This window comes from Lepidochelys kempii, chromosome 3 (assembly GCF_965140285.1).
Source record: "Lepidochelys kempii isolate rLepKem1 chromosome 3, rLepKem1.hap1, whole genome shotgun sequence".
NCBI lineage: Eukaryota > Metazoa > Chordata > Testudines > Cheloniidae > Lepidochelys > Lepidochelys kempii.
Window position 1 is genome coordinate 135,658,296 of NC_136382.1, and position 26,064 is coordinate 135,684,359.

The following is a 26,064-nucleotide window of genomic DNA, read 5'->3' on the forward strand; positions in this document are numbered from 1 at the left end:
TATTTTATCCCTAGTATCTAAGCTTCTTCCATCAATGCATGAAGCGATATGACTAACATCTGTCACACGTTAGTTAGTCTCATCACTGGGGAAAAGGTGTGCAGGGGAGTGTAAGGATTCTTTGATAAGGATTCTTTTTTAAATTATTTAATACATGATGTTATATGTCTACGTTAGAGAAGGCAAGGTCAGAGAAGTATGTGGTAAGGTTTGTGTAACAGGGTGCTGGCCAGGAGGTCCTGACCAGGCCCCTGTTAGCCCAGCTCCAATTAAAGGGCATTAATTGGGGCTAGCTGGGTATGGCTCGCCTAAGGGCTTGAGGAGAAACCCATGCAGATCTTATTCGCCAGGGGGTTATATAAAGCTGGCAGGAAGGAAGCAATGGCAGGGGGAAACAGGAAAGGGAGGAGCCTGTGGCTGTAGGTTCCTGCTGGCTGAGGAAGCTAGCTGTCCTCCAGGGAGCTGTGTTGTACGGACTGTATATAGATGGTGGTGGGAAGTGACACTGCAAATAAAAGGGCACTGGTGCCTGCACTCTAAGCAGTCTCCAGCTGATTTGTGGCATGAGCAGTGAAGGGCTCCGTTACAGTTTGCAAGAGTCCTTAGTTCCTGTGTGAGTTTGTGCCAGTCTCTTACTGGCCCCCAAGAAAGTTCTGTTTTCCGCACAAATGGGATTTAATCTTATTATAGAAAGCTCCATTGTACCACAGGACTGAAGCTGTTGATCGTGGTCTTCATTCCAGAGCTTTAGGTGATATTTTCGATACTCTGGGCCCAGACCATTAGGCGTCATGAAGATAAGGATCAAGGCCTTCAACCTGACTTGACGTTCCGCAGTAAGGCAGTGTAGAGAGTGGAGGACAGGTTTGATCGGTTTGTGGTAGCTAGTGTTCTTGAGGTGGGCAGCAGGGTTCTGTACTAGTCGGAGTTTCCAAAGCACGAAAGGCTTCATGCCCACCTATACCACAATTAGGTACTGCAGCCAAAAGATGATGAAGATGCGAATAACTGAGTCCAGGTCACTGTTCATCAGGATGGGAGGGCAACTCCTAACCAACTGGAGATGATAGAAAGCATTACATATGGATAGAGCTGGGCAAAGTTTTTGGGAAATAGTTTATTTGCTGAAAAATGCAGTTACAGTCAACGCAAAAGTTACTTGCAAATTTTTGTCCAGTTCACCAAACAGTTTAGAACAAACAGCTTAGTGATCAGGTCACCCAGATATGATATGGGACATCCAAGTTCTAGTCTCTGTTCCAAGGGCTATAATTATTTGTAAGAAGCTTCAATAGGAAAGATTCAGAAAGTGCCAAACCTGAATAGGACATACAGTAACTCCTCACTTGAAGTCGTTCCGGTTAACTATTTCATTGCTGATCGATTAGGGAACATGCTTGTTTAAAGTTGTGCAATGCTCCCTTATGAGGTCATTTGGCAGCTGCCTGCTTTGTCCACTGCTTGCAGTGAGAGCATCCCGTTGCAGCTTGCTGGTGGGGGCTTGGAACCAGGGTGGACCGGCAGCCCCCACATCAGCTCCCCACTCCCCTAAGTTCCCTGTGCAGCAGCTACCCAGCAGGCTATCAATTGCCAGCAAGTCAGCTGTCCCTCCCCCCACTGCCATGTGCTGCTCCTGCCCTCTGCCTTGGAGCTGCTCTCCAGAGCCTCCTGCTTGCTGGGGGAGGGTGTCTCCCTCCCCCCTACTCCTGCACCCCGCTTACCCCATCTCCATAGAGCAGGGAGGGACACACGACAGGGCTCAGGACAGAGGGAGCTTCCTAGCAGCAGCTGCTGCGGTCTCAATTTGCCGATTAACTTAACAAGGTAGTGTAGTTAAGAGTGGTGTCAGCATACTTAAAGGGGAAATGGAAAAGGAGTATTTGTGGCACCTTAGAGACTAACATTTATTTGAGCATAAGCTTTCGTGAGCTACAGCTCACTTCATCGGATGTTGACTAACACAGCTGCTACTCTGAAACCTGTCATTAAAGGGGAAATGTGCATCTCTCTCTCTCTCTCACACACACAGTGTGTGTCTGTCTGCCATGCTGTCTCCCCTCCCTCCATTCTTGCTGCCTTGTAGAGTGTGAGGCTACATTAACAACGAGTTAAACCTTGAGGGCTCAGCCAATTGCTAGTTCATCATTTAGCAGTAAGGCATTCCCTGGGAAATATCCCACCCTCTGACTCCACCACCTCAACCAAGCTTTATCATCATCGCTGTGTACAGTATTAAACTGTTTGTTTAAAACTTATACTGTGTGTGTTTGTTTCACGTAAAGTCGCATTTTTCAGGAACATAACTACAATGTTAAGTGAGGAGTTACTGCAGTTCAGTGGTTAGGGCAATCACCTGAGGGGTGGGAACTCGTGTTGAAATCCTCTCTCCACGTCAGGGAGAAGAAGAATTGAACCAGGGGTTTCCCATGTCCCAGGTGAGTTCCCTAACTACTGGCCTAAAGAGGCAGCTTCCTCCTCCACCCACCCCATTCCTAGGTGTTATGTCAAAAGTGCCCCAAACTGAAAGAAAACTATTTCATCCCAACTGTTTGATTCTCTGAAAGTTTCCAAAAGAAGTGTTTTGTTTTTGCAGTTTTTTGGAATTGCCAGCAAAATGAAAAATCTATTACTTGTCCAGGTCTACTGACAGATGGTGTGTATGCAACAGCATAGTGTCAGCAAGCTGTCAAATGCTCTCCTAAGCTACAGACTGAACTGACCAATTGTGGACGTGCACCCTCAACTGAAGGAGATCTTACTATGGTTGCAAACTTTTCTAAGTACTTACCTCTGCTCATCAGCATCACTCTGTATTGCTTGGGTTCCACTTCAGCCAGCTTGTTCATCACCCTTGAGCTGTACATGGTTGTATGTAGTGAAGAATAGTCTGAACTTTGTGTCATCTGCATATTACTGACACTTGAGTTCATGTTATCTGACCAATTTGTCTAGTGGGTGAATGTAGATGTTCAACAGGCACTGGGACAAAATTGATTCTTGTTGGACTTCACAAGGGAGGGGTCTGGTGGCAGAGGTACTATTTTCCATCCCTACTCATTGGGTTGTCCCTCAAGAAAGGACTCAAGTCACTTCAGTGCATTATCGTGGACCCCGTCACCTCTCAGGCAAGACAAGTTTAGGTAGTGCATGGCTGACAGTGTCAAATGCTGCAAAAAGGTCCAGTGGAATGAGAATGGATGTCTTCCCTTCAGCCATCAATGCCATGAAAGCTGTTTCAGTTCTAAGACCTGGCATGAATCCAGATTATGCCATGTCTAGAGTATTAACTTCAGTAAGGTGATCTTGTAGTTGGAGTTTGGCTAGCTTCTCTAAGTTTGCTCAGGAACAGGAAGTTAGACAAGACTCCCATTGACTTAAAGGAGACAAGGATTTACCCAGAGAGTTCAGGAGAGATAGATTAGCAATCCTCATAACAAACAAAAGGTTCTGGAGAGAAAAAAAAATCTCCTTCTCCCTTCCACAGCAGTTAGAGAGGGTAAGGTGGAGATTCAAATTTATCAGCCACCTACTAGTCAGGAGTGGATAGAAGAGCAATGTCCAGACATGGCACTTCGATAGAAACTCCAGTATCTTCTCCAAGTACCAGAGGGGCTGGCCTTCCCCTTTGTCAGGGTGCCCTGAGTTTGCTAGTGGGACCCCCTCACTCTTATCTTTCATGTCTGCATCTGGACAGTAGATTTATTCCTTTGGATAGTAACCGTCTGGAGTCCTGATGTTGACGTACTAGTAACTAAGTATAAAAAATGTAAAGTCCTCAAACACAACAAAAATCAGCATTTGCTTTGAAAATAAAATAGGGTAGGAAAGTCATTTATTTTTCAAGCTTCTTTAAAGGTGGATGTTGGGGAAGAGAGAAGTTGGACACCATCCAAATAGTTATTAAAATGCAGAATACAAAATTTAAATTATTTTGTGAAAATGTATATGATAGGATACTTTGAAAGCCTCTTTAGTTAAAAAACCAAAACCCCTAAATACAAGGCATTTTTAGTAACAAGTCTAGTTTTAAGAAGTGGAGTAAACAGCAAGGATAAGAAAAGAAAAATACTGTAAATAGCTAAATTCCTAATTATAAATTCTGTCTGATATACTTACCATATTGCTAGAGAATCTGTTGATATACGCTGTGATGACACCAGATTTGCTACCTGTAAAAAGCTGGCAACTGTCTGGTACCCAAGCACAACTTGTTACCTTGGAGAGAAAAAAAAAAAGATCCAGAGAAAATTAAGTACTATTTTAACTACATTCTATTTCATTACACCTAGCTATTTTATCAAATATGTTTTTACTGGCTTTCCTAAGAAAAACATGCAATAAATAAAATACCTGACCCAGAATGGAAGCCCAAGAGAAGTTTAATAAATCTGCAGCAGGTCACATACATTTTGCATAGTTAGAGTTAAAATTATGGATGAAATTACGTGGCGTATTTAAGATGCATAGCATAGAACTCTCAGCTCAAAGGGATGGAGGTAAGTGTTAAAGTAACTTTCTGCCCTCCTGATCCTTGGCTGGCTGGAGAGGCCGCGACATAACGTGGACAGTCCTAAGGGTCTGTGTAAATTATGGCAACCTCCCAGGGCTGTGTGCTTTGTCCCCATCCCTGATGCATCCCTCTCACAGATGCCCTATATCAGGGTTTGCAAGGTGATCTTTGGAAAAATATTCTTACTGCTGTCTTTCATGGTACCTTTGCTGCAAGAATCATATCATAGCGAGATGCAGGGCTTTCAGAGCACCTTTATGAAGTTCTGAATTTTATGTGGTATAAAGAGGCCAGTGTGGGGTCTCACACTGACTTTTTCCATTTTGTCTTTAATCAACATTTTTGACTTTACAGACAGTAGAACCAACAAGGAGACACTTATTCCGCAGCCCACACATACCAATATTTTAAGGCACCTATGATCTTGTTCTCAGCCTGGAAACAAACTGTTTGGAAAGTTCTATATACTCATGATGACATATCCAATCATGTTTTTTCTGCCATGGTAGAGGAGCTGAATCAGAAGCAGATTTTGGGAGCAGAGAGATTCAAGAGGGAAATTTAGTGGAGAAGAAAGAAAGAGGGATATTTGGTGGATGGAAATGGAAGGAGGACCAAAAAGGTATGGGGTGGGGGGGCATTTTGCAGAGCTTGAAGGGGCTCATCCAAAAATGGGTATGCCCCAGAAAACAAATGTGGCATTTAGAGTAATTCCAGGACAGACACAAGCGAAATACTAACCAGCAAAGCAAATGAGTGCAGCTGAGTTTAAACTTGGGATGTAAGTTTGTGTTTCCTACTCCATTACACGTTTTTTGAAGAAGTGATTGAAATCCTTATGATCACATAATAAAGAATGTCATCAAGGACAAGGTGATGGTGACATTGATAACAGGCTACAGAGCCTTACATCTCTGTGACAGGTTTCAGAGTAGTGCCGTGTTAGTCTGTATCCGCAAAAAGAACAGTACTTGTGGCATCATAGAGACTAACAAATTTATTTGAGCATAAGCTTTCGTGAGCTACAGCCCACTTCATCAGATGCACAGAATGGAACATATAGTAAGAAAATATATATATATATATATATATATATATATACACACACACACACACACACACAATGAAAAGGTGGAAGTAGCCATACCAACTGCAAGAGGCTAATTAAGATGAGCTATTATCAGCAGGAGAAAAAAAAAACTTTTGTAGTGATAATCAAGATGGCCCATTTAGACAGTTGACAAGGTGTGAGGATAATTAACATGGGAAAATAGATTCAATATGTGTAATGACCCAGTCGCTCCCAGTCTCTATTCAAACCCAAGTTAATGATATCTAGCTTGCATATTAATTCAAGCTCAGCAGTTTCTCGTTGGAGTCTGTTTTTGAAGCTTTTCTCCTGCTGATAATAGCTCATTTTAATTAATTAGCCTCTTAAGTTGGTATGGCTATTTCCATCTTCTCATGTTCTCTATTTGTGTGTGTGGATATCTATATCTATCTATATGTTCCATTCTATGCATCCGATGAAGTGGGCTGTAGCCCACAAAAGCTTATGCTCAAATAAATTTGTTAGTTTCTAAGGTGCCACAATTACTCCTGTTCTTTTTACATCTCTGCGTCACTGGTTCAAGCATGAACAAGATTGCTAGCAACTAAAGACACTTATCTGATGGCATATATTAAGGGATATACAGGATCCACCTTAGTTCCCACTGGATATGTGCCCACATCACATTGAGCACCCTGCCGGTGCTTTTGGAGACTCTAAGGATTACATGGGCATGGATGCTAAACCTTGCATTGTTAGAAACTGTTCCCCAAAATAAAGGTGAGGTGCGCTGGGGTTCAGGTGATCAGGAATGGTGGAAGGCTATGAAATTTGCACTATCACTGTCTAGGCTGTACATGTTCTCTATTAAAAATAGATTTCAGTTTTCAATGATGTCATATAGAGCACCTTTTACAAATACATTAACTTTACAGTTAGAAACATTTTAAAGAGTTTTACCTGGTGCAACTGTGAACTCTGTATAAAATTTATTGGAGGTTCACTTTGCTTGCTTTTTAGTCTTAAAATGTTATCAGCATATCCCCAACTCAGAATGGCTGACCACTGGATATCTGTACTGTGCATGCTTCTCACACCTGCAGGAAAAGCATTATATGTTTTGTGTCAAGTATGCTGTCACAGTTTCAGGGTTACTGCACCTTTGCCTCCTGCATCTCCAGTCTTCATTGAGGGTACCCACATAAGTTTTTAGGCTTCCAACCACCACCTCTCTTGGTGCAGAGATTCATGTCTCTCTCCCTTCAGACTGAGGGTTTAGGCTTTCAGTCCCTTTGCACCTCACTGCAATTTCCCAGCAGGTCTGACTGGGATCCGGCACCTGTGGTTTACTCTTTCTCCAGCAGCTAAAGCAGTGTACACCAATTACCAAACAGCTTTCACAAAGCAAACTGTGTTTATATGCTTAGGGCAAAAGCATTACAGAAGAAACAAAAACAAAACAAAAACTAGACATATACTAAAAGCTTACTAGAGATCACCCACAACTCCAGCATAGGGCTCTGGTTGGTGCCAATCTTTCAAACCACATAAATGGGTTTGCTCCCTTGGTCCCAAGTTCATGTCAGCTTTGAGATGGATCAGGAACTAGACCCCAACTGGACACATCAGCTGTTTCTTTAAACAGCTCAGGCCTTTATTCTCCATCTCTGAGAACAGATAATCACCAGTCAATGGCCCTCTCCTCAGGGTGTAGCTTCAAATCTCTGGGTTTTTGCATAAAGGTGATTGCGGAATTTACATTAACCACTGAGCATTAGAGCTCATTGACATTTTTCCAAGTCTGCCATTTTGGCAAAGGTTTTCATTGAAATTTTGAATTTGGAAGGGAAAAAAAGGAGACAATTTTTGTGAATATTTCTGTGAAAATTAGGTCCTATTTTTTGCCCAGGTCTATTTGCTTCTGTGGGAATCACTGAGAACAACACTTCTGAAAGAGAGGCTACTTATTTTAGGTGCCTGTGGACTTCAGAGCCTAATTTTGCTCTTATTTTTGAAAATCCTGGCCAGTAAAATGCTTTAATGCAAGAGAGACAATTATTAAAACCCATTTGTACTTATATCAGTAGGCTTTAATTCCATTGAGTTAACCTGATAACCAAGCCTTCTGCCTTATGGTTCTACTTCTGTTTCCCTTACTCATCCTCCATTCCACCTTCCAACAAATATTCCTTCACTTCTCCCTTCTGCTGCTCTTCTATTCATCTACTTGTTCATCAACACTCTGCTCCTCTGGATACGCTGGCAAACAAAGTTATCTGCCTTTCCCTAACTGTTCTTCAAGAGGTGTTGCATGTCCATGGAGCACCCATGGAAAAAAGTTAGTTGGTGATATAGCACCCACAGGCAGCCAAGCTCCCCGTCCCTCCCGCTGGCAGCCCTACTGATCAACTCCTCCTCCTCCCTCCCAGTGCCTCCTGCCTGCTGCAATCGGCTGTTTCACAGCATGCAGAAGGCACTGGGAGGGAGGAGGAGGAGTGGGGATGGGACTTGCTCTGAGGAGGGGGCGGAACTGGGTAGGAAGGGGCAGAGCAGAAGCAGGAAGAGGCAGAGCGGGGTATTGGGGAAGGGGCGCGCACCTGTGATTCCACTCTATGTGAGCGCATGCCCAGCGCACTTTTGTCAGAGATTTTTTTCCCTAAGCAATACCAACTGGGGCAGCTTGAATGCCCTCTGCTGCCATGCACCACAAGTATAAAGGGTGGAACGACTCCCGACCCACCTCAGTTTTTTCTTACTGGAAAGGCTCTGACAGAGAGGGGAAGGAAGGTGGGTAGTAGAATGAACATGTGCAACACATTTCAAAAGATCAACAATTATGGAAAGGTAGGTAACAGTTTCTTCAAGTGATTACACATATCCATTCCACTGTAGGGGACTACAAGCAGATCCATCTGGAGGTGGGCCCAAAGTCGTTTTGAACAGTGACCGTAGAACAGCAAGCCCAAATTTGGCATCATTCCTGAAATGAATGGCTATAGTATAATGAGAAGCAAATGTGTGCAGACAACCAAGCTGTTTTGCAACTGTCAGGAATAGGAACTTGTGCCCAAAAAGTCACAGAAACTTAAGAGGAAACTGGGTGTCCACCACCACAATGAACAATTGTGATCATGATAGCTAAACAATTTAGTCCAGGCCAGGTAAAAATACTACAGCTCTTCTGATGTCTAAAAACAGTGGAGCTTCTCTTCATCTCTGAGAGTATGAGGTTTTGGGAAAAATGGTGGCGAACAGATTGCCCGATTAATGTGAAAGTTGGAAACAATCTTTTTCAGGAATTTTGGGCAAGGGTGAAGGTAAACCTTGTCCTTATAGACGGCTGTATAGGGAGGCTTGAATACCAGAGTTCTCAACTTGCCCACTCCCCCTCACCGAGGTGAGGTGACAAATTAAAAATGCAACCTTCACAGAGAGGTGGAGTAAAGAACAAGTCATGAGAAGTTCAAAAGGAGGTCCCATTAACTTTGCTAATACCAGGTTCAGATCTCGGGGGGTGGGAGGGCATGTTCTTGCACCTCTAGACATATTCTGTCCAGCCTCTTCAAAAAACCGGATAGCAATGGGATTGGAAAAAATTAGGTCCGTTACTCTCTCATGGATGAAAATCCGTCATAGCTGCTAGATGAACCTTGCCAGAGCTACTGCTAGACCTTGATGTTTTAGGTACAGGAGATCCATCCATCACCTATTGGACTGAGCTCGCTTTCTGGTGGGAACAGATGGGAAAACACTTTCACTTAGCCAGGTAAGTACTCCTAGTTGAAGTCTTTCTACTATTTAGAAGTACTCCTTCACACGCTTTGAGTAAGCCTGTTCCAACAATGTTAGCCATAAAGCATCCACACTTTTTCAGATGGAGAGCCTGGAGGTTGGGGTTGGAGGAGATGATAATGGTCCTGCGAAACTACATCTGGATCTAGAGTGGAGAGTCAGTGAAAATCTGACTGACAAGACTAGTAAAGTTGAGAACCATTGCTGTTGAGGTCCCGCTGGTGTTATAAGTTTGAGGTGAGTGTCACGCTGTCTGGAGTGGCTCACAACCATGAGTGCCTCTCTCAGGGCATATGGTTAAAAAACAGGGCAGAGACCCCACATAGTCCTGGAACCCATCCCTGACTGGGCAATTGTCCCTTATCATGTGACCCCCTGCCAGGACTATGGCAGGAACCATCGGGCACACGTCCCCAGTGAAAGATGCATGTCCTGTCTAAACTGGGACACATAGAACCCAACCTCCAAGCTTGAAGAGGAGGAATAATCAGACATCCAATAATGGGGCGGGACAGAAGCTGCCTCAACTAGAGAGCGATAAATAGAGCCCATGGATGAAGGTCCTGGAGAAGTCATGGTTAGTTTTCCCCTTGGAAGTACTGATTTCCAAGGCCAAGAAAGTGCAGGAGGAATCCGTATCACAAGCTGGGGAGGAACTGGAGTAGGGTCCTCGGGTACCAGTACCATCTGAAACACTTCCTGTGCTGCTGTGGAAACTGGCACTGGGAGGTTAAGTAGCTCTCTAGCCTCTGTATATGCCGCCAGTGTCAATGGTTCTGGTAGTGCATCATGTTCATGTAGTACTGGTGGATAGCTCGAAGAAGCTGTAGTAGGTGTTTCAGGGGTTGCTCTTGAGGGATCTTGCTCTGGTTTCGGAATCCATGACCCCTTTTTAGTTGAAGGCTGTTTTGGGGAGTGTCTTTTCAGTATTCGTCCCAGGTCTCTTGCCTTTAGAAAGCTTCAGTACCAGAGATCTTGTAGAGTTAGGTACCAAAACTCTGGCGGCCTTGTGCCTCTTCCTCAACACTGCTGACAGTGATCGAGCTCTGGATTCAGACAAAACAGAAGGAGCACTCTGGACCAAACCTAATGCGCCCGATGCCCGCTCTGAACTGGATGGCTTTGAGGGAGGATGGAGTGCCACCTTCACAAGAATACATTTCAGCTTGGCCACTCCATCCTTTTTTGAGCAACACTTAAATCCTTTTAAAATGTGATATTTGGGACTCCCTTAAGGACTTAAGGCAGCTGGGGTGTGGGTCACTCATTGGCATTGGTTTGCTGCATGAATGACATGATTTGAATCCTGGAGATCGAGACATGGTTCCAGTACCGCTCCTCGTACAAAGAGCTGAACCAGTCAGCCTAAGATCTAAAATTGAAACTTATAACTATCATTACTACCGATTAAATTAACTATGAAATTATACGAAGCGAACTGAATATATTTTAATGAGGAATGAGGGAAGAACTTACAGTAGCAAAGCTATAATTCCTCCAACAACTGTCATTGTTGGTAAGAAGGAACTGAGGAAATTTGTGGACAGCTCTGCCCTTTATACCTGCACACAGTGGCATATAGCAGCAGAGGATGTTCATGTCCCAACAGGTACCACTGGGGGGGGGGGGGGGGGGAGAATATCTAACAATTAGGCACTGGGCGCACACTCAGCTACAGTGGAATGGACATAAACAGTCACTCGAAGAAGAACTGTGGATTTCTAGAGTTCTGATATTTTAAAAACTCTCAGTTGAGTTATTTTAACAAAAATACCAAACTAACTGAAAAGAATTCTTGAAATCCAGCACCTTTATTAAAAGCTGCTTAATAATTCTATTTACAATCCTTAGCAGAATAAGACTGCAAACTTGAGTACTCAGCTAGAGTATTAGAGTGGCACTATAAAAATATAGCGCGATTATGACTGGGCAACTAGTTAAGTTCTTCCAGTATTTCATATGTAGAGGGTAAACATGAAACTGATTTCTGGGGCTTCCTTACCTTGCTCTTTACTGTATATCATCAAAAGGCAGAATTTTTGGGACAAACCACAGATGGCCCTAGTTGGCAGAGCCTGCAGAGAGCCAAACCTTTCTCCATGTGGCTGGCTGAAGCAAACAACTGGATCTGGAGCACTTGGGGAACCTACATATTCCCCCCACTTTAAACCTTTTATCCAAGGCAAAGGACTCTAGAACAAAGACAAATAAAACACCAATTAAAATACTCCTATTTTATATGAGGAAAAAGTGCATTATAGATAAAAGACTCCTATAAGTGATTCTAGTCTTGTGGTGCTTTATATGACAGGGTCTATACTTTACTTTGTTATAAAGAATTATGCAAAAAGGCAATGTAATGTTCTATGCCAAGATATTAATTTCAAGTGAGTTCTATTTATTCAGAGACACAAGGTAGGTGAGATCTTTTATTGTGCCAACTTATTTATTCAGTCAGTTATTTACGGGCTTGACTAGAAAACTGGTAACTTGTAGGGTTCAAGTAACACAGTAAGATGAAACATCAGTTTTCCATTTCTATTAACATGGGCCAAATTCCCGATTAGGTTTTAGAGAAAATAAGTGTCTGAAGTAAATGAGGCATTTTCCCCACAAAGAATGCTAAACAAAACAAAAATGTTGATACGAATTGTCCATCATCACATATCTCAACACTGGACCAAGAATTCACCATTCAAGGCATGTAACTAACCAGCCAGCAAACAAGTATTTAAGTGCAGTGCAAGTACTGGCATCCTCTTTGCTTCAAGAAAGACTAGTGCAAATTTATTCTACTTTTTAATATATAAAATACTGCAAATTATAATATATTACAATGTAATTTTGCATTACTTCACTAATATTAGATTTCCCCCATGGTATAGCATTAACAGTGAGGTGCAATTTAGGGATTAGAATGCTCTGACGCATTCTATATTGACAAAGACCAGATAGCTGACATGGTAGACTATACTGATCTAATACAAGAATTATATTCAGTGCCTCCTGCACAACATATCTCAATGGTCCTGAATTTATTGGTCTCTCTCACATTTCAGTACTTTTATAGCTCCAAAAAAGTCATTCTGAGCCCTGATATTTTTAAGTTCAAAATGATATTTTATGGTACTTAAAGTCACTTGTATACTAAAATCAACAGATTGGATTTTTTTTTTAAAATGGTTACTGGCAGAAACCAGAAAGTAATTATTTTGATAACCTTGTTCAATACAGAAACAAAAACTAATTCGCAACTTTCACATGCGTATTTACACATGGAAATTAGAGTGGTTGTTTTTCCATTAGTTCTTCCTAAACTTCAAGGGTGAGAAGAATGGTAATGAGGTTGTACTGAAAAATACTGACTCAAAAAAGACAATAAAATTATCCTACTATAACAGAAGAGCTGCTTAAGAACTTCTTTACTTCAGTTTGCTTACAGACAAATATCAGATGAAAATTTTTCAAAATGTCTTGAAGCTCAGTCTATAGTAAAGAGATTTACTAACCACAACACTTCCTACAGAAAGACACATGGGCATAGACTGAAACAGATTTGCCTCAGGCATGACAGACTATTTGATGCTCTGTGGTGCAGAAAAATCTCCTCCTTCCACTGTGAAGAGAGTGGAAGAAAAAACTATTTCAGTCCAGCACCTTCCGCCCCCCACCTCCACCCGCTATACACTCTGGGAGTAGGATCGGCAAGGACAGAAATTCACTGCCAGACAGTTCCTCCAGAAGCTTGGACATTGCAAGTCATTGTGCCAGTTCTGCTCTGATCCACATAATCATGAAATGTCTTAAAATGTACAGAGGATATAGTGCGAACGCTTTTCATTAATACACTGTGGGTGCAGCTGTTTTGCTTAATTATTCAGATGTGTACCTTAGGGTGCAGTAATTACAGCCTGTGAATGCTAATTTAGCAATCTTGTGAATCAAATTACATACTGGATATACTATTTCTTTAGTGTGCTCCCTGGTTTCTCTGAAAGCAAACTGCACTAATAACCCCATGGCAGCGGGAAGTTCTCCATCTATTATGAGCCTGGAGCCAGGTCTGCTGACATGTGCTGTGTGGAACAACTGACGAGGGGTTTGTCCATATGTTTTTATCATTGTTTCCAGGGCTCTTCTTTGAACTGGATCCTCAACAGCAGAAACATCCATCCCAAAGTAGGTCTAAAATGTAAAACAGCAAACACAAAAGCTAAGTAAAGTTATCTTTGAAAAAAGTTTCCCAGCTAAAACTGCACAAGCTTAGAGCCAGAGTCTTCAGCCCTTCTGTAACTGACTTCTGGATGCAACAGAACTGCAGAACTACACCCTAAAGTGTTAAGGAAAACCAGCATGAATCGAAGTGACTATATGATTGACATTTAAATACTCTATTTTACCATGAGCAATTAAATTACAGTGAGTGAAACCCATAAAGTGAGACAGCCTGGCTGGACAAAGTCAGGCTGCTGCACTGCTAATATTTAAGCCTTTCAAGGAATGCATTTTGAGACCTGAAAATGTACAATTTAGGAATTCTTTTGAAATTGACAAGTCCTTCGTCATCTTGTTCTCCTTTCACCACGGTCCTGAGTAAATCCAGACGCTTTTGCAGTGTAATGCAGAGTCTTAACCAGTTCTGTGATCCGAAGTTAAAGCCACTGTAGGGGTTTAGCTTAAATGGGACATTAATTGGGTAGCAGGTAAGGAACACAAATTAAGATTGTGGAGGAGGGAATAGTACAAATGTTGTGCTCTCTAATCAGACACTTCACTTATCTCTGCTGCAGCCTTCGCTACAATCTGTCAAAGTGAAAGGCTTCTTTTTGATGGAAGAGGAAACAAAATACTGCATTTCTAAATATTATTGCAAACAATGACTAATTGTCCAATAGGCTTTTAAGTAGACATACATTGTATGACTATTCCCTACCTAGCTTTAGCCCAGGAAAAATTATTTAAAATAGACATAATTGACCTTCATGTCACAAGCCCTGGGATTTTACCAGTTCTTCATTTAAATATTCGGTCTTTTTCCCTGTTCTTTGATAGTTAGCTATTTCAAGGGAATTTGCCTAAAGCTGGATGTTTTCCAAGCAATCGGGTTAAACCAGCTCAGAGATCAAATAATTTTATACTATGAACAGATTACTTAACAAAAAGATACTTACAGCAGGATGGAAGACATTGATAGCTTGAACCGAAGCCTTGCCCTTTTGCTTATACCCAAACACTAAATCAATCCAGTTACAGATTGTCTGGGAGACATGATCAGACTCTAAAGTCTGACGATGAATCAGGATGAAGAGACGGGGATCATTACGAGCCCATGGGGGGAGATTGACATGGTTTACTCTTTCGCCATTTTGACGCAGGCCAAAATCAAAACCTAGAAATGTAAAGAGGAGGGTTTATATGGTTTTATTATTTACCATTTATATTACTGTAGCACCTAGGAGCCCCAGTCATGGACGAGGACTCTATGGTGCTAGATGCTGTACAAACACAAAACAAAAAGACAGTCCCGGCTCTACAGACAGATGGGGCAGTACAAGAAAACAGTGAGAATATTTATCAGCAGATAAGCAGTGGTCTCACCTCACCAGCGGCCTAACCGTTCTTTTTTTTAATATGCATCACTGAGAAGGAAAGTTTACGGGGAGCTCCACCCAACCAAGAGGGGCAACATGGCAGAAAACACAATTTTAGGATTTCAATTACAGCAACAAAAAAGAGGCCTTTGCAAGAGTTCTAGGTGTCCTGACACTTACTCATTCCTACAATAGTATAATGAACCCAGCAGTGTTAAAAAACATTCAGATATAAACAAGGTAATTTGAATCAGCCAGTAACTGAGCTACAAAAAAACAAAAAAGCTTCTGTCTGTCTCCCACAGTGCCACTATCTCCAGAAATCTTCTCCAAAAACCTCATAAAATAAGTATTTTCTGTACGATACCCAGAAAGTCCTCAAAATTTTGGTTGATCTATATTTAAAAAGAAATTTGCACCCATTTCACGCTGAGCAGCAATTTCAAAAGCCTTGTGAATCTATAGGCCTTTTTTCTGAACTTTGCAGGGAAGTGTGCTTAAACACAGTTCTTGTTGGAAAAGTGATAACATGCTTCTGGACCCTGGTGTAGAAATGATCTAACTATATTATAGAATTGTATACAGTAAGTGGGCTAGCAATATCCATGTGGAAAGCCATGTGATAAATTGAATCATGTACCTTAGCCTCACATGCACTCTGTACACTATATCCACTGGGGCTACTAGCATTCCAATTCTCTTAGCAGCTTCAAACAGATGGTACTTTTTCAGGTGGGGGCGAGGAGGAGGGAGGAGTACAAACCTCACAAAATTGTGACATCCCCACTGTGCAACAGCCCTACCTGAGGTCCAGAATGGGTAATATTCAGCACTAACATTGCTTCTTGCTATAGTCACTGAAGGTCTGATCTCTCTACTTGAAGTCTTCTACTGATTCAGTAAAACACTTTCTTCACCATCCTGCATCACTGATCCTTTCCATTCCATTCTCGATGGTCAGTCGCTCTTTCACATTCACCCCCGTCACTACTACCTAACTCCACCAGTTAAACTTAAATTGTAACAAGGAAACATGAACAATAAAAAAGGCTCAATCTTACAAAGTGCTGAACACTACTGTGAAATGTTGAATGCCCTCAACTCCCAAAGGTTTTATTGGGCATTGTTGGCACCCAGCACCTTATTGGATCTAGCCCAAGTCCCTTGAGGACAGCATGAGGACAGTAAACTCTCTCAAAACAACTGACAGATTGTCAGAGCCTCTTGGGGAAACCCTAAAATGTAACTAGCTGAAAAAATGTAAACAGATTTATCAGAAGCATGACACCCTCAATGGAAAGGAGCAGATGCTCTTTCAGTTATAAGAAACAGATTTTAAATTTCTACATTTATCAAACATCCTTGTCTGGATTAACTTTTATGGTTTTCTTGAAATCAAATAAGATTATGGCAGTACAACTCATGAGCATGAAGTCTGGGCTTGCAGAACTAACAAAAGTGGCAACAGTAGAGTCAATCCTAAGCCTCCGTGGCTAAATATTCAAGATCCGGACCTGCCAGGTTTCCCCTTGACAATCAATTTAAAAACATGGGGGAAAAAAACAGATCATAACATGGAATTATCAGTTTCAACCCAGAGACCCAATCCTTGTGCCTTTTTAGAGATCATTTTGGCATTGTCTCGTATACCTTCTCTGTTAACTAAAAATTCTGGAAGATAGAAAAATTCTGGGATAAGCTCCTTCACATCAGTCATAGATTCATAGGAGGAGAGGCGCCAAGTTGTGTGGGTAGAATGAAAGGTTCTGTCTGGGATGTCAAAACTTTGATCTGCAAAGAAAAACACAGTTTCCGTTTATTACCTTGACAAGAGGAAAACATACAATACCAATTGCACATTGGTGACCTCAAAAAGTTCAAGTTCACCAACTTTGCTTGGCTGAGGCCTGAACATTTAGATCCCAATTGCTACATATGAGATCTAGAGCCATAGAGACCAGATTTTTTGGAATAGATCACAGAAGATGTACAGACATTTTTAGAAGATGTAGAGTTTTGTGAGATGCACAAAGAGTTCATGTACTACATGTTCTCTTTATGAAAGCCTCAAAAGGGTCCACTGTCAAGGTAGGTCAGATTTCTAAGTTTACCATACTTGATAATTTCACTTTAATGTTCATTTGTCATATTTAACAAAATTAATCTTACCTTGATAAGCTAAGAACATTTTAGTGAAAGGAGGCATTCTAACTAGAAAGTGAAGTACGGTTCCACTGTTGGAGTAATGAGATCCATAGTGATAAGGCTGCACAGGAGGCATTGGGTCATCCTCTCTAGCTCCTTTGCGGTACTCCTCTTCCAAATACTAGAACAGGAACAGGTAAAGCATGGGTGTCATATCTTACCCAACATGCTATTTAAAAGCTATATTGCTAGGATACTACACTAAGATATACGTCCTTCCAGCACTTCACTAGTGCCTTCTGTCCCAGACAATATCTGAAGAATTTAAGCTCTCATTTAGAGGAAAGAGCCTCACCTGGTGGGGGGTTTCCCCCCCCCCCAGTTGTAAAAATAGCTTCTGTCTGAAGTAATTATTCATTTTTACCACACAATATTTTTCTGGAAGAGACCATTCCAATAACTGTTTCCAATGCTTCAGGTTACACCTTTCAAAACATTAACCATGGTTTTTGGAAATTGTACTAACCATGGTTTGTCCTGTTCTACACCTGCAGTTAACTCCGTTCAACACTAATTCAGCTGCACCTGTTACTTTAATCTTTTTTCAGAAATAGGCAACTTCTATAGTGTGGACCAGGTGCCATTTCACCTTTAGAAAAAAGTATATCTTGCAGGAAAGAGACAGAATCCTGACTCTTCAATCCAAAAACTTATCCTTAGGGGTGGCAAATTTAAAGGAATAGTAAATATGAGTTTTTGTAACAAAAATGCAGAAAAATCCCATCAAAGAAATTTTCAGAAGTGCCAAAGTGACATAGGAGCCAACATCTTGCATTCAAAAGAGGACTTAGGGCTAGATTTACAAAAAGATATCTAGGCAGAGATGCAGATACACATCTTTGAAAATCTCAGTAGGTGCCTAAGTGAGGTTTTCCTAAATCTGTTTGAAACTGCCACTGAAAATATGAATGTCAGGTTCACTACACTAGAAAGCCCATCACTCACATGCTTGAGCCCATACAGCAACCTAGTAATAAAGAACTGACATCACCATGGCAATGTACTGACTGAATCTGTTAGATCATTTTACATAAATATTGAATGAAGAGGAAACAGTGCCATACATCGATGGTTTCTGACAAAATTTCATTTTAAAAACATCAATTCAACCACAAATGACAAGTGTGCACATGCATACTTAAGCTTTTAAGCAACAGACCACCTGACTTTCACAATATATTGCTCTAGCGGTAAATACTGTTCTTTCTGTCCAGGAACACTGTTGTGTCATAATGTGGGTTTTTCACACTAAACTTAAAATCAAAACAAGTTCATACACACACTTTTGTCAAAGCACACTCCAGATCTTGATGCAAATCTAAATGAAAGGCCCATGTGTAAATGCTTTCCAGCCCCATCAAGTCATTCTCTATGGACTTTAATGGGGGTCCAGGAACAAGATACATTTGTGGACATGGTCACTGTGACTGCACCCCATATTCACCATAGTAATATTATAATATGGTTATGGCATAATTATGATGCATTTTGTGCAAGATAAGTCATGTGAGGAGTCATTGAAAAAATTATGATTTGCTGAATATGATTATTCTATTTGTCTGCATGTATCATTTTTGTATCTGAACACTATGTATCTGTACTTCAAATTTAGTTATGCATGGGAAACGCCCACCCGGCAAGATGCTTTCAGTCTAGAGAGCTGGTTGGGAAGGGCCTATTCAGGGCAATGAGCCATTAGGGAAAACAACAGGCCTTAGGAGAAGCTTATCTCCCCCTCGCGAGCCTTCCTGAGAATGCTCCAGACAGCTTGTAAGTAATGGCTGCTATGATTCTACAAGGACATGTGACCAGGCCACATGATTCTAGACTCCATCTTGGGATGTTAGTATTTTTCCACAGACCAGTCTGGGAACCAAGTTTTGAAACAAAGGACTCTGGTCATATGCTAAAGCTATATAAGGCAGGGAGTGACATCATCTGTAGTTCTTCACTCCCCACACAGGAAGACACCTGGAAACACCTGAGGAACAAAGACTGAACTGGAGGAAGTGCTGGACCAAAGCTAAATGGATTTCTAGCCTGTGTATGAAAGACCTGGGGTTTCCAAGCTGTAAAGCAAGTGCAGCTTGTCCCATAAGAATCTGCAGCCCGCCTGTTTCGTCAGCCAGGATGAGAATATCCTATCTTTCTAGTATCTTAATCTTAGTTTGTGTTTTGTTTATTTACTATGTAATCTGCTTTGATCTGTTTGCTATCACTTAAAACCTAACATGTTTTAATCCAAACCAGTGAGCCTTGATTGGAGTGCTTGTGGAAAATCTCTGCTTGGTTACCACAAATATACATTGTTCTCTTCACATTGTGGGAGAGGCGGACCGGGTATTAAACCCATAGACTGGCCAGATTTGACCAGGGCAGGACAGTACTGCTCTGGGGTCTTAGGCTGGGAAGCTGGTGGTTAGAGATCCTGTGTGTAACTGCAGGTGGGTGTGTTTCTATCTATGTGAATGTTGGTGAAAGTGCAGGCTGGAGGGCTTTGCAGCTTGTCACAGCAGCACAGTGTGAAAGGGAGCCCAGGCTGGTGGGTCAGAGGGCTCAGTGGTACCCCAGTTCCAGGTGGCACCCCGGGGGGGAACCGGTCATAAACGCTCAGTAGCAACAGCAGGCAGCACTAATGGAATACTAGTTCTACTCTATATGATCAGATCTATTTTCAAACTAGATTGATGTTAGGAGATTAGGAAATACTTTTAAAGATTTTGTGCAGTTAGTTTAATTGATAAATGACCCAGAATGTTTGAAGGCAAACATAACTGTTCTGTTGCATACTAGAAAAAACCCAGATGTACAATATAATTTTTTAGACCACAAAATGCAAGGCAATTTACAGAGATATATTTCTTTAGCTTCTTTGGTTAACTTCATATGTATTTATCTCATTGGTCATGAATTTAGACCCCAACATACATCAAATATAAAGTACCAAAAGATGCACTGCAGTTTTTAGGATTAAGTTTTTTCTTGTTTTCTTATGTTCTTGGTTACAAAGAGACAGACATAAGACAGAAGGGAATCCATTTCCTGCTAACTGTTTTCACAATTGACTATAACATGCTGAAAATGTGAAGTCCCACAGAAATACATTAAAAAAACCCGCCACATTGTTTTGGTTTTAGATACCAGAAGAAAACACATTGTAGAAATGAGAGTTTAAGATACCTTGTAAGTATCCACATATCGATCTTCCTTTTCTTTAGACTGTACAGCTATGGGTTTGGCTAAATTTCTGTAATAGGAGAAATGTTGACATCTTATTTTCATAATGAAATTAGAAAATTCAGTTCAATGTACATTAACATATACAAAGACTGATCTTTTTAGCTAAATCAGATTAAGAAGAGTTAAAATACAGAAGGACAAATACAAAGGCAAATCCTAACAAAACTCTACATATGCGTTTAGGAAAATAAAATGACTATAAAAATACGTTCGTAATTTAAAATTGGCCATTTGATGTTAGTGCTAGAGGAATGAAAGTCATTCGTCCATAGAACAGCTACAGTATAGGCAACAGGTCACATATTCCCCATACTGCCCCCACCAGCATGTTTCAATCTTGACTTGTAGCATCCCTTTAAGAGTAATGCCTTGTCTACTGTGGCAAGGCACCTCCTCTGTGTTGCCAGAATTAGCACAAATCAGCCCACTCTGGCCAGTGTGCGTCTTCCCCCTCTGTATTTTCTTATCAGTATTTTCAAGGTAGGCCTCAGTTCAGGCCCAAGGAGCATGGTTGCCAACCCTCCAGGATTAGCCTGGTGTCTCCTGGAATTGGTATCAATCTCCCAGTGACTATTGAAAGCAATCCGGGAGATTCCCCCCCCCCCAAATGTCATGTCACTTTCTTAAAATATCCTATTAAAATCTCCCGGAATAGCTTCAGTCAGAGTTGGCAACCCTATCAAGGAGGGTTCCTCCAGCTAACAAAATGAAATCAATTTACAAACACAAACAAAGGGGAGTAACTTTCCCTGCTTCCTTGCTGTGGAGGGTGTTGTCCTGTTGTTGGCCCCAGATGTGTCAGTTCTTCCCCTAAACACGCACTCAGCTTTGGTTATTTCCCCTGTAGGGAGGAGAGCAGCCTCTCACCCTGGAGAAGCCTGTCTCCCTGCTGCCACTAGCCCTGCAGCAGCTCGTCTCTCCTCCCAGTCTCTCATCAGAGGAGGGGTTTTTAAAAGGTGTCAGGAAGCCCTTAATTGGACTCAGGTATCCCTAACTGACCTGAAGTAACACTCTCTCAGTTTATAGGAAAAAGGGCCTCTCTCATTCTAAGGCTAACATACCTGCCTTCCATCACTCCTCTTGCACCGGGTCCTGCATGAGGGCGCGCCCCACCCACCCTCCACCCCAGGCCCGCCAGACCTTTTTATCGGGCCCCTGCCCCGTGGACCCAACCGACCCCCTCACTGAGCTGGCTGCACAAGCTGCAGCTGGTCTGCTTCCAGACCGCGCCAAGGAAACATCTATACACGCTCGTGCTCCATACCCTTCACACCCTCACCCTTGTGTCCCACCCAGATACAAAATGGCGGGACCTCTTGCCACCTTTGGAGGGTGAGGAGCCCCAGTGGGCCAGCCTATATTCTACCTTGGTTCTGAGGCTTGCCGGGGATATCAGTTGGCGGCTCCTTCATGGAGCCGTGAGCACGGGCGTGTACTTGGCACAGTTCACCCCTATGCCAGACACCTGCCCCTTTTGCGGCCATGAGGGAAACTCTGGCACACATATTTGGAGTGTGCCAGGCTGCCACCCCTATTCCGGCTCCTCACGAATATTTTATTATGCTTTTGGTTGCACTTTTCCCCTCACCTTCTTATTTATACACTCCCTATCCGCGGCCCCACAAAGTCACGGGATCGCCTGGTCAACCTCTGCCTGGCCCTAGCTAAAATGGCCATCTATAAAACCAGAGTCAGGAGGTTGGCCGATGGAGTCTCCTGTGTCTGTGGGGCCTATTTCCTATCCTCTGTCCATTCACGTATCTGGGCAGAGTTCCTCTGGGTGGTGTCCACTGACTCCCTGGACGCCTTTGAGGAGCAGTGGGTGCTGTCCAGGGTTCCCTGCTCAGTGTCCCCGTCCGGTTCCCCTCGTTTGACCCTTTGACCACACTCCTGTTCCTGTTATTTCATTAGTTGTCCCCCGTATTTATTTGGTGTCCAGGTCCTGTGGATCCCCCTCTTAGGCTGGGGGGGGGGATCCTTTAGCAGTGGGAGGGCTTTGCCCGCCCACTTCCTGGATCCCAATAGGATCACTCCTCTTTCTCGATACAAGTGGTGGGACCTATTTCCATCTGCTGAGGGTGACGAACCCCATTGGACAGTCTGTATTCTGCCTTGGTCCCACTGGCCACCGGGAATATTAGTTGGCAGCTCCTTCATGGAGCCGTGAGCATGGGAATGTACCTGGTGCAGTTCACTCTTATCACAGATGCCTGTCCCTTTTGCAGCATGAGGGAGACCCAGTTGCTGCCCCTTTTCCAGCTCCTCCTGGATTTACTTTTGTGGTTCTAGCTACACTTCTGCTCCCAGCTTCTAATTTATGCACACCCCATTTGTGGCCCCTCCTCGTCAACCTCCTCCTAGCGATGGCCAAAGTGGCCACCTATAACACCAAGGAGAGGATGCAAACTGAGGGAGTGCTCTGCAACTGTGGTGCCTATTTCTGTTCCTCTCTCCATTCACATATCTGGGCAGAGTTCCTTTGGGCTGCATCCGCTGGCTCCCTTGACACCTTTGAGGAGCAGTGGGAGCTGTCCAGGTCGGTGTCCCCTTCAGGTTCCTTGATTCTGACCCTTTGACATTCACACCTGTCTTTGTTTTCGGTTTTGTTGTCCCCCATACTTATTTGAGTCCCAAGCTCAGTAGTTCTTGCCCTTAGGCTGGTTGAAGAATCTTTGGCTGGTGGATGGGCTTGCGACTGCCCACCTCCCAGAACCCAACAGGACTACTCCTCTTGCAGTTGCCTAGCCTGACTTTTTCACACTAGACACAAGAGCTGCACCAACTTTACTAAAATCCATTTTAAAAATCAATGTAGTTAAGATTGTGCCTGTGTGGACCTCCTTAGTCTGTTTACAACTAGCTGATATAGATTTACCTTTGGTAACTGGCAAGTTGCTCATATAGCATAATTCTGGTTTTGGTTATGTTTTGCTAAATTGTCAGCTCTTTGGTTACAGGCTGTTTTTTGTTTTTTCAAGGCAAAGGAATATATATCAGGAAGTGCAAGACAGCAGGTATTGAGTGAGACCTGCCAACTACTGTGAATATAAATGCTGGTAACAGGTATACTATTCAAATTGACTAGATGAGCCAATGTTACATTCAAATACCATTAGACCAGATGTGTTTCCTAGCAATCTTCCTAATTAAGTCTTGGTTTATCAGGGTGAACACAAGTGGATTTTACTGAAATAACCAGTTTAATGAGTTATTTGGAAAGGAGTAATTTCAAAGATTTCTTGTTACCTATAAACAGATGGATCATTTAGGTCCAGTGTTTCGCTGGTGTAGTCAGAAAGTATAAAGGGAAATACTGGATACTGCATGAGATCATTGAAGGAACGGCCAGCATGTTTGTTTAAATGAGTCAGGTATTCAAAGTTGGTAATCTGTGCTGTGTACCATAGGTGGGTCAAAGCAGTAATGTTCCCATACTCCAAAAGATTAGGCAGGTTGTTCGTTAAGATGTTGTGGTACACATCATCACGGACCTAAAAAAATTATTGTAGTTTTATTCAAGCAACACATTTAAACTGTCATAAACTACGTCTCCTCCTACAGTATGTAAGATTCTCTCATTTACAAAGTTCTAGAGATCTGCTAAGATCATAACAATGTGATAAAAAGTCACAACATTACGATATTGAATTGGTTTAGTCCTGTAAGGAGAGTGATCCTGGAAAACCTGGATTTGTGCTGGAAATGGCCCAACTTGATTATCATACACATTGTAAGGAGAGTGATCACTTTAGATAAGCTATTACCAGCAGGAGAGTGGGGTGGGGGGAGAGAAAACCTTTTGTAGTGGTAAACACCCATTTTTTCATGGTTTGTGTGTATAAAAAGATCTTCTGTACTTTCCACAGTATGCATCCGATGAGGTGAGCTGTAGCTCACGAAAGCTTATGCTCAAATAAATTGGTTAGTCTCTAAGGTGCCACAAGTACTCCTTTTCTTTTTGCGAATACAGACTAACACGGCTGTTACTCTGAAACCAGAACATACCTGTGACACACATCCTGTCTATCAAAAAGCCTGGCTGAGCCCTTAACTCATATCAGCTTCCAGAAGTATCTAAGAATTCAAAGAAGCCTACCCATCATTTTTCTTAATGTATTCCATGAAAATACACATTTCTTCAATACATAATTATAAAAAATACCTTTATATACATATTCTATATTACCATGCATTAATGCCACACTGTTACCTTTGTGTTGTCAAAAGCTAAGAGTAAAGTTCTGCCATTTGTTAAAAATATTTCCACAGCATTGTCTCTTAATTGCCACCATCTCTTATGAACTTCCTTGATTTCTTCATATGTCCAAGAAAATGATGCTGGTTCAGTTTCCCTGTGAAAACTCTGAAGAACATATAGTACATTGATACAGAAAATGTTTTGCTCACTAGCCTTTAAAACTAGTCAGTTTCCATTTATTTATACTGCATACTGTAAACTAATGCTCTGTGTGTAGTAATTTACTTTAAACTTTGGCTTGTACTTTTGAAAATCTTTAATTAAGCTACATTTCTCTAATAGACAAAGAATTAAGATGTTTATCAAAAACTTTATATAATGAAAACTATCTAACAGATCATTTGTTTTTAATCTGTTTCAACCCTATGTCAATACAAGACACTGTTAGGGATCACAACAATTAGCTCAATCAAATGTCATTTTAGGGTAATAAAAACAGTTTTGTTTTTTAATTTTATTTAAACACAAGTTTCACCTTTCAATAGATAAGTATATTATGATTCCTAATTCTGGGGTTCTGGTCCATGACTAAGGCTCCTACGCACTACTGTAATATATAATAAAATCTGGTATTTATATGTAACAATATATAACATATTAAAAGACTGGTAGAATTGGGAATAATATTCTCTTTATTCTATAATGGAAGTTATCAACCTTACTCAGGGTATTTGTATGTTATTGCTGAAATGTTGGCAGATAAGCATTTTAAAATTCTCAAATAATCACACACAAATAGAGTAACAGTCTATGAATTCAAACTCCCAGATATCTTAATATACAAATTAAAATTATGGTGATTTTAATTGATAAAGCACCAAAGTTATTCTCAGTTCTAATATAGAAGAATGTGTGATCTGTGAAAAACTTGAACTCATACTCACAGAACTTTCTATTGTGTCGGAAGCATTGTCTTCAACGAAATACATTCCATATTTGCCTGCAGAGAGGAATATTTATACAAAAGGTGACCGTTACTACACTAATTTGTCTTTACTTTTAACATCCATAAAAATGATTAGACATGATGTCTAAAGCACTAACTATGCTGTTCATAATAGTAAGTAAAAAGGACAGCACTTGGTGGAAATGAAGTTAAGTAATTAAATATTTGTCAAAGGATAGTATTTAACAAAACAACAACAATAAACCCAATGAGCACACTGTGAAAACTGTAGGAAAGGAAGGCCAAACTGACTAGTTGGGTAAGCAGGTGCAACTCCAGTAGTCACACAGAGTTAAGGCCAGAAGGGGACCACCATATTATCTAGCCTGTCCTCCAGTATATCACAAACCATTACCACAATAAATGCAGTTACAATCACCTAAACCAATTATTAATTTAGCCTGGAATGTCTGTTTTTAATAAAATTCATATAGAGGCTGTAGATATGTAAATAAACTGAGACTGAACAAA

The 26,064-nt window shown here is 41.6% G+C and overlaps 1 protein-coding gene across 9 annotated transcripts in view; it reads right to left on the reverse strand.

Annotated features, from left to right (window-relative positions):
* LYST (lysosomal trafficking regulator) overlaps positions 1 to 26,064 on the reverse strand; it is a 173,521-nt gene that overhangs the window by 10,677 nt on the left and 136,780 nt on the right. For 5 of the 9 annotated variants that reach the window (XM_073338158.2, XM_073338159.2, XM_073338161.2 and 2 more), the window contains 11 exons: positions 25,532 to 25,587; positions 24,600 to 24,752; positions 23,636 to 23,880; positions 20,330 to 20,396; positions 17,114 to 17,270; positions 16,595 to 16,735; positions 14,525 to 14,742; positions 13,308 to 13,538; positions 11,356 to 11,545; positions 6,522 to 6,658; positions 4,117 to 4,215 (listed from right to left, as the gene is read on the reverse strand). In XM_073338158.2, coding sequence (XP_073194259.2) covers positions 4,117 to 4,215; positions 6,522 to 6,658; positions 11,356 to 11,545; positions 13,308 to 13,538; positions 14,525 to 14,742; positions 16,595 to 16,735; positions 17,114 to 17,270; positions 20,330 to 20,396; positions 23,636 to 23,880; positions 24,600 to 24,752; positions 25,532 to 25,587 — 1,694 coding nt within the window. Of the gene's footprint in view, positions 1 to 4,116; positions 4,216 to 6,521; positions 6,659 to 6,689; positions 6,926 to 11,355; positions 11,546 to 12,862; positions 12,970 to 13,242; positions 13,539 to 14,524; positions 14,743 to 16,594; positions 16,736 to 17,113; positions 17,271 to 20,329; positions 20,397 to 23,635; positions 23,881 to 24,599; positions 24,753 to 25,531; positions 25,588 to 26,064 lie in introns of those variants that run through there. The other 4 variants (XM_073338164.2, XM_073338163.2, XM_073338166.2 and 1 more) reach the window with 4 other exon arrangements.